The sequence below is a fragment of the Podarcis pityusensis genome (assembly GCF_964106645.2).
Source record: "Podarcis pityusensis genome assembly, chromosome: 1".
In the NCBI taxonomy this organism is placed as follows: Eukaryota; Metazoa; Chordata; class Lepidosauria; order Squamata; family Lacertidae; genus Podarcis; species Podarcis pityusensis.
In genome coordinates, this window is record NC_138028.1 from 80,511,053 (window position 1) to 80,520,090 (window position 9,038).

At 48.8% G+C, this 9,038-nt stretch overlaps 1 protein-coding gene across 1 annotated transcript in view; it reads right to left on the reverse strand.

The window, feature by feature from the left end:
• Window positions 1–8,777, reverse strand: part of LOC308486174 (eosinophil peroxidase-like) — a 26,193-nt gene extending 17,416 nt beyond the window's left edge. The window contains exons 1-5 of the mRNA XM_081022563.1: window positions 8,742–8,777; window positions 5,841–5,940; window positions 5,183–5,276; window positions 4,855–5,030; window positions 4,630–4,762 (exon numbers count right to left, since the gene is read on the reverse strand). Coding sequence (XP_080878689.1) covers window positions 4,630–4,762; window positions 4,855–5,030; window positions 5,183–5,276; window positions 5,841–5,910 — 473 coding nt within the window. The 5' untranslated portion in view covers window positions 5,911–5,940; window positions 8,742–8,777. The remainder of the gene's footprint in view (window positions 1–4,629; window positions 4,763–4,854; window positions 5,031–5,182; window positions 5,277–5,840; window positions 5,941–8,741) is intronic.
• Between the last annotated feature and the right edge of the window lie 261 nt (window positions 8,778–9,038).

Here is a 9,038-nt window from a genome sequence, read left to right on the forward strand (position 1 = left end):
CTGGGTTAGACCCCTGATGGCAGCGAATAGTGACGTCCTAAAGGACACGATGAAGTTCTTTCGCGCCATGGATCTGATGTTTTCCAGCGATATTGAACAGGGAGTGGTGCGCAGACAGTTAATGGCTTGCAAACAGGGGAGCCGATCTGTCCGTGAGTACTGGACTGAGTTCACCATGTTGATCCATAAATTGGGGTGGGATCTATCGGCGGAACCCATTCAAATGCTCTTTGAAGAAGGGCTTTCTTCGGCTGTGAAAGACGAACTTTCCCGGGCGCCCAGGGCGGAGTCTATGGACCAGCTGACCAAATCAGCGCTGACCATAGGAGCGCGCCAGGAGGCGAGAGCATTGGAGAGGCGGGAAGGGAAGGGGGAACGTTGGAAGGAGTTCCGCATTCCAGACATTCCAGAGCCAACTTTCCCGCCGGCAGAGCCGATGGAAATCGGAACAGCGCGCGCGCGCGCAGTTTCAAAGCCCAGTGAGGGGGGAGAGAAGGAGGGAAAAGGCGCCCGGAAATGCTATCTCTGCCAACAGCCAGGTCACTTTGCCAGAGTCTGCCCCCAGAGGAAGGAATGGCAAGGGATGGTAGGAGCTGTGGAGGGAAGAGAGGAAGAAATACCGGAGCAAGTAAAAGCCAACGCCTGGCTGCCACCGTCGGGGCACAGCAGCCAGGCCAAAGAGCAGTGAAAGTGCCCACGCCAGAACCTCCTAAACCCGCCCTAGTGATAGAAGTGGCGCTAGAGCTGCCAAACGGACACCCTCTAAAGATAAAGGCGCTGTTGGACTCAGGCAGCTCCTGCAATTTCATGAGCAAAGAGTTTGCAGCTGAACACCAGATACAGACGATCCCTTTAAGCAACCCCCTGCAGGTGACCACGATCGATGGCAGGGAGCTGTTGGGAGGAGAAGTCAGCTTGCAGACCGTCCCAATGATAATGAAGGTGGCAAGGCACACCGAACTGATAGCGTTTAATGTGGCCACCTTGGGAGGAGCTCCCATTATATTGGGGATGAGCTGGCTAGCGTTACATGATCCGCTGGTGGGCTGGCATCAGAGAGTGGTTTCTTTTGGTTCAGCACATTGCTTAGAACACTGCAAAGAGGGAAAGGGTTTGGCAGGGGCCCAAGCCACCCTAGCAGGGACTGAAGTAACGGAGAACGTGAAGGTACCACGACAATACGCAGATCTCCGCGACGTCTTCAGCGAAAGGGAAGCTGACCAACTACCTCCGCATAGACCCTTTGACTGTCAAATCAATTTACTCCCTGGGGCACAGCTCCCTGTAGGCAAGCTGTACGCCATGTCAGACAGAGAGATGCAGGAGCTAAGAGAGTTCATTGACAAGAACCTGAAGAGAGGGTTCATCAGAGAGTCCAGGGCGGTGGGGGGCAGCCCACTGTTTTTTGTGGATAAAAAAAACACGAACAAGCCGAGGCTGGTGTGTGACTTCAGGGCCTTAAATGCAGTGTCAGAACCAGTGGCTTTCCCTATGCCCAGGATTGACGACATTTTGACAAGGGTGCGGAAGGGAAAGATTTTCACAAAGCTGGACCTAAGGGGGGCGTACAACCTGATACGAATAAGGAAGGGGGATGAATGGAAAACAACCATGTTCACCCCTTTAGGGGCATTTGAATATTTAGTTATGCCCTTCGGCCTACAAGCAGGCTCCGCATGCTTTCAATCGTTTATGAACCACGTCCTGGGGCCTTTGCTTTACAAGAATTGTGTGGCCTTCTTAGACGACGTGTTGGTGTATTCTGAGAATGAGGAGCAGCATGTGAGAGACGTCAGAGAAGTGTTGAGCAGGCTGCAAGCCAACCAGCTGTGGGTGAAACTGGAGAAGTGTCAGTTTCATACCAAGGAGGTGGAATTCCTGGGGTATCGCCTGTCAGACAAGGGATTGGCCATGGATCCCGGCAAGGTCCAGGCGGTGCTGGAATGGAAAACACCCAAAACAAGGAAGGATGTGCAGAGGTTCCTAGGATTTGGGAACTTCTATCGTAAGTTCATCCGAAACTTTGCCCACCTGACGGCGCCCATTACGGACTGTCTCAGCAGTAAGAAGAAGTTCGTTTGGACTGAGGAGGCAGAGCGAGCATTTGAGGAACTAAAAAGGGCCTTCGCCTCGGAACAACAACTCCTGCATGTGGATTTACAAAAACCGATGAGAGTGGAAACTGACGCATCAGACAGAGCGATTGGGGCGGTGCTTCTGCAGCCAGGGAAGGAGGAGTCAGAGTGGAGACCGTGTGCCTTTTTTTCGCGAAAGCTGAACAAATCCGAGAGGAACTACACGGTGTATGACCGAGAACTACTAGCCATTCATGAGGCGTTCCGGAGATGGAGGCACCTGCTAATTGGCGCACAACATAAGGTGCAAGTGTGCACTGACCACAAGAACCTAGAGTATTGGAGGACGGCACGAGTGCTCAACCAACGGCAAGTGAGATGGGCCCAGGAGTTCTCCAAATTTAACTTTGAGATTTGTTACGCGCCAGGCCCAGAGAACATTAGGGTGGACGCTCTCTCACGCAAACCTGAATATTTGGAGGGGGAGGGAGCACCCGAAGAGAGACATGTCATTCCAGAGGACCGCTGGGTGTGTGGGGCGGCATTGGTGGGACAAAGAGAACTGGTAGAGGAAACAGAGAATGATGAATACGCCCAGAATAAGCTCAGAGGTCTTAGGGGTGAGGGAGAGGAACCAGGGGGTTTCGAGGAAAGAAATGGAGCTTTGTATTACAAAGGGGCACTGTATATCCCTGAAGGAGACTTAAGGGGGAGGGTACTCAAGCAGTTGCACGACAGCCCCACGGCGGGGCATTTTGGACAACACAAAACCATGTGGTTGGTCACCAGGGAATTTTGGTGGCCTAAGGTGAGGGAAGATGTACGGGAGTATGTAAGAGGGTGTGAGCAATGCCAGCGAGCCAAAGGGGAGAGGCGGGCACCGGCGGGGCTATTAGAACCCTTACCAACCCCAGAACGACCTTGGGAGGCAGTGTCGATAGATTTTATGACTGATCTGCCGAAGTCCAAGGGGAAAACAGCCATCATGGTGGTGGTAGACCTACTAACAAAGATGTGCCACTTTGTAGCCTGCTCGCATGCAGTCACGGCGGAAGAGACAGCGAAGTTATTTGTAGAACACATTTTTAGGTTGCACGGAGTGCCATTGAGGGTGGTCTCAGACCGAGGAAAACAATTTACTTCCAGGTTCTGGAGGAAGCTCATGAGCTTACTGCAGGTGGAGGTCAACTTTTCGACTGCCCGGCACCCTGAAACCAACGGGCAGGCGGAAAGAGCAAACGGTGTCCTCCAGCAATACCTGAGGTGTTATGTCAATGACAGAGAGAATGACTGGGTAGAAAAGTTGGCGCTGGCGGAATTTGCCTACAACAATGCCGAGAATGTGTCCACAGGGATGAGCCCCTTCTTGGCTAATTATGGGTGTCATCCCAGGGCTTTCCCAGGGGGAGAAGGGGAGAGATGGAGCGTCCCGGCAGCCGAGCATTTTGTAGAAGAAATGGAAGCAATCCATCGTCAGCTCCAACTCAACTTAGAAAGGGCGAAGGAAGAATACAAGAGGCAGGCAGACAAGAACCGAAGGGAAGGTGAAACCATAAGGGTGGGAGATAGGGTGTGGCTGTCAACCCAAGGGTTGCCGTTCAAAGGAGGTTGTAAGAAATTAAGACCCAGGAGATTGGGTCCCTTTGAGGTCATTCAACAGGTCAACCCAGTGGCTTTCAGGCTCCGGTTACCCAACCACATGAAACTGCACCCAGTATTTCACAGGTCGTTACTGTCACCGTATGAGGGGAGACGAGAAGGGATGGCCACTCGGGGACCGGTCATAGAAGAAAGAGAATGCAGCAGCCATGTGGCAGAAATCCTCGACGCCAGGTGGAAGGGGGATCAGGTGGAGTATTTGGTAGCGTGGGAAGGAGAACCGGAGTCAGAAAACACTTGGGTAATGGCAGAAGATATCAATGACGAGGTATTGATAGAAACGTTCCATCAAAGGTTCCCAAGGAAACCTCAGCCTGTGGAGAGGTTCCGGAGGGAATACTTTGGGACCACCGATGAGGAGGAGGAGTTGGAAGGATTCCCGGACTCGGAAGGGGAAGGGGAGATGGACTCTGAGGAGGAGGAGTACTTCGAGACCAGGAACCGCAACAGGTGGAGAGAAGTGTTCGAGACATCGGAAGATGAAGGAAGTTCATTCCGGGGTTTTGCCTCCTCACTGCCCGTAGAGGAGGGGGCGAGAGGGGATGAAGGGGGCCCTGGAGGGGAGGTGGATGTCAGGGAACTGCCATCGGAAGGAAGGGAGGTGAAAGGGCTCACACAGGTTGGGAGAGACTCAGCAGCTGAAGAGGGAACTGCTAGTGACTAGAGGAGCCATGTCTGAGGGGCTCCGTCACAGACAGAGGTTTGTGGACTTGAACAAACTCTGAGGGGATACGATTTTACGCACAAGCAGCTCATCATCCCATCACAGGTCTTTAGGAGTTACTGGAAATTAGTAGCAGGTCAAAGGGTATTTTGAAGAGTGCAATTTTGCATTAAATAATATGGCCAGTGCTTTTGCAGGTTGCAGGCCTGAGGACTGGGCCAGCAGAATTACCTGTTGTTGCACGTCCCATCTATGGATCTGTACTTTTCAGTCAAACAGGTGTCTGAGCACTTGATGGGCCACAGCTGAGCAGCACAGCCAGTTACTTCTGCCAAGGTGGAGAGATCATGGCCGCTTAAGACTCCTTGCAGAAGAAAAGGGAGAAAGAAGATTCTCAAGAAGGTCAGGAGGTGAAGACTGGTACTTCTCGGGCTGGGTGGTGGATGCAAGACACACCTGACATGTTGGCATAACGCTTCTCCCGCGTGTACACAAGCTGCCGAATGAGCTCCACTGTTGTGTCCATCAGCTCAGCCGCATGAACCGCCGCGTTGGTCTCTGCCTCGGGGTGCTTGAACAGGCTCAGCAGGTCGCTGGCACTGAGGGATCCCTTGGTCAGCACTGCTTTCCCTCTAGGATTTCACAGAATGAGGCATGGCTGAACGAAGAAGACCAGAAACCCCCACAAGGCCTGGGGTGTAGGCACAGCGGGCAGGAGCAGAGAGCATGACAAGGAGGGAAAGAAAGGTGCTCTCTACCACCTGCATCACCTGGAAATTCATACCTGCTTCTAGAGCGCTGATACGCCAAGGAGACCAGCTGCTTTGCCTGTGCCAGGGCCTCTTTCACCAATGGCCTTTCAAGTTTGCTGTCATTTTCTGAGTGAGGGAAAATAGTAGTCCCAGAATGAAAAGAAGTACAAGGGTCCACATTGATTTCCATGGCCCAGTACAAACCTATTTGTTTCTAGGCCCAAATCAAGGTGCTTATGATTACGTTTAAAGCCCTTAATGGCCAGGGGTCAGGATACCTGAAGAGCTACTTTCTTCCATATGCCTCTGCCCAGCTTAAGAGATCATCTCATGAACCTCTCCTTTGTATCCCATCCCAAACTGAAGTGCGACTGGTGAGTTTGCAGACTGCTTCTTCTCTCACCATTTTCAGATGACTACTGAAAAAAACTTTATTATTCCACTGAGCTTTTAACAATTACTTGAGCCTCTCAATCCCAATGGATTTTAACCATCTGCATTTGACCTTTTGTTCACATCTGAGCTCTGGGAGCGTTTGACTGGTACCCATTCCTGATTTCTGCTTTTTGGGACTGGTCTTAAAAAATGGAAAGGATTTTATTTGCCAGTTTTGTAATTTTGCTTCTGACGGCTTTACAGTATACTGAAAACTATAACCGATTAGAGCTGAAAGTGCACAGTGTAGGTTACCTGCATGGACCAGATTGGCATGAGTGCTGAATAGGGATATAACCACAATTGGCACAAGTCCAGGGAGCATCACTTGGGTTGGAAAAGCCGCCACAGAGTGCTGAGGATTGAACACATACACGGATTAGTAATTGCTACAGTGCTGTGAATAAATTATCAGCAACCCCCTTTCAGATAAAATTGGTGTTTATGTAGATGATTTTAAACTTAAACATTATACATACATGGAAATAAGTAAGTAAAAATCAATATATGTCATCGAAAGATCCACATGCAGGTGTATGGCCTCCAGTGTGCTCTCACTGCTGTGTACAAAAAAACATGGGCGGCCACAATCCATCCATGTCTACCCTACTGTTTCTTATGAAATATTTCATTTCGATGCATTTCTGTCCCAAACTAGCTTCAATCTGAACTGCACAAAATAGTTTTAAGCCAGTAATGTGCTCACACAGTCTAAGGACAGAAATTGATCTCTGCAATCAGTAGGCTTTCTGCCTAAGAGCACTCTGGGAAAAAGTTTGTTAGCAGCTGGCAAGTGTTGTTAGCCGCCCTGAGCCCGGCTTCGGCTGGGGAGGGCGGGATATAAATAAAATTTATTATTATTATTATTATATGCCTTATTCTCAGCAGGGGATCGGAGAAAAGATGAGCAGCCTGACCCTCCTTCTGCCTCCCAGCTCCACCCTCCAGAGAGGAAGAAGGGATCCGATTAGAGAAAGGAAATATGGCGAGATCCCTGCCTGCTGCTTTAAATGTATGGTTGTGTGCGCAGCCTGCCTGAACTGCTTGTGCCCCTGCTTTTCTCTCCCTGTAACCTTTCCATATCCATTTGTGGTCCTGGTTTCACTCTCTGTAACAGTTTTCTTATCTGTTCTCTCCTGTGTAATTTGCTAGGTCAGATTGCGTTAAGGAGAGTGGATTCTGAGAGCTGCACACATCACTCTTTGAAGTGCAAGGCCATCTGATTTTGATGGAATAGATTTCATTGCATCACCCTTACGAAGTTGCCCAAATATCCAGCCCTTTATCAGTGACGGTCCCTGTCATCACCTGCTTTCAGTTGAAAAAGAAGAGATTAGCAGGTGAGCTGAGGAAGCAAAATCAGCTGTTGGGGCAAAGGCAACAGGAGGGCTATGTGTCCATTAGCCACTATCAGAAAGGGTTCCTATTTGCTTGAGACATATGATAATCTTTATATAACATTCATCGCAGACAGGTTTCCCAAAGAACAGGCAGTAAATGGCAGTCAGTCAACCTATTTATTCTCCTAGAAGCCTGGTTTATTAGTGGGAATTAAGGTTGCCAAGTGACCCAACAAAAAAAACCCCAGTTAGGCCTCCTGCTCTTGTGCCTTTAGAGAGGAATGTCAGCTCCAGAAATCAGCAGCTGAACACAGCACAGAGAAGCATTATTCACCCGCCAGCGTGTGCAGATCAAACCACTGCTGAAAGCACAGGGGCAGTTAAAAAAGTTAGCAGCACTAGTAGGAATAATTAATTAAGCACATATGGAAATTAGGGTACTGCATTTTATTTTATTTTATATTTTTAATGACCTTGTCTTGAAACTTGCAATTTAATAAGCAGCACCCAAAGAATGTTATACCTTCCATGTAGGCAGGATACAGATTGCACACGCAGAAGCTATGCATGAGCTAAGAAAAGAAAGGGAATAATATTTTTTTTAAAGCGCACCCACAATTCCAGCAGGAGAGGAGGAAGAAACAGAAATACCAGGATACAGAGAAAGCAGGAACAGAAGGCAGAATGAGAAACTTTAGCTAAATAAAGACTGAGATAGTGCACAGATAATGAGGTGTCCAAGTGATGTCACATCCACCCCACACATTTAAAGCACATAGCTTAGCTGCAATTCCCAGCATCCTTTAACAAACTACAGTTCCCAGGATTCCTTTGGGGAGAAGCCATGCGTATTAAATGTAACAAAGAGGACAGGGCTCTTGCACCCTCCCCACTTGTGCAGCAGAAGGCATTTCAGCATGGCAAGCTACACCTGCTACTGTTCCCGCTTCTGCACAACTATTAAAGTCGTCCTCGCACTGGCCACTTTACTTTTGGTGACCTTACCCAAAGGAAACAAACAGCAGACATGCAGGAAGGCTGTGAGAGGCTGAAGGTGAAAGATCAGAGGCAGAAAAATACAAATGAATGTCCTCAACCAAGAAGCAATATAATCTATACCAAAAGAACAAATAAAAGGACCATGAACTGAGTAATCTGGGCTGGATTGGTATTATATGCAATGCTGACAAAATACAGATCAGGCTGGTGGGGAAGGGAGGATACAACAGAATGCAGCCTTTAAAGAACCGCACAGGCAGAAATTCAAAAGGTACAGCTTTCCCCAACACACAGAGCAGATCCACCCAATTATTTCCACCTCTGCCCCTGTCCAGCTGGCCCATGTGTGGAGAGGTGTACACCAGTGTGTATACAATTTTGTGGCACACAGTGATCATAACTTCTGCACAGAAGCAGACCCAGGAACACCTCAACATGCATTGACATCTGTATCTTCCATTTTTGCAGCGCACGGACTGCCCACACTTAGGAGCCTATGTGAGCTGAAATGTACACATGTGCAGCTTTCTTTGCAGAAGTCCCAACCAAACTGCACCCTGCAAAAATTGAGAGTACAAATGGTTGGTTGAGAGTGTTTAGTCCCTTGAAGTAAGGATCAATGCACAGAGGTCAGAGATGAAGCCAGCAGATCCCACCCCAATTTCCCCTCCAAGCATAAATATTTAGATTATTAGCACACACTATTGCATCCATGGAAAGGAGGCATCATTTCTGCACATAACAAATGTGGGTGCTCTCACCCTATAGTTAGTCAGGCTTCTGGGGGGGGGCACCTCAATGAAGCCCCTGGACTTACCACTGCTTGGTGTCCTATCGTCCATATGTCCCCCAAAGCCCCCCAAAGGCCTTGCAAGGTTTGAGTCTTTTCTACAGCTGCCTTCCTTTTATTTGCTGGCTTCTAAGGAGGCATTTCCAGAATGTTATTATCACCTTGCCAGAACAAAGCCCTTTCAAGGTAACTTCAAAGGAACCTAATTAGTTTTACAGAGCATGAGGGTATTTTATCTTCTTGATATGGTCTTCTCTCTCTCTCTCTCTTTCTCTCTCTCTCTGGAAAACAAAGATAATCTCTTTGGAAATAGGATAAAACAAT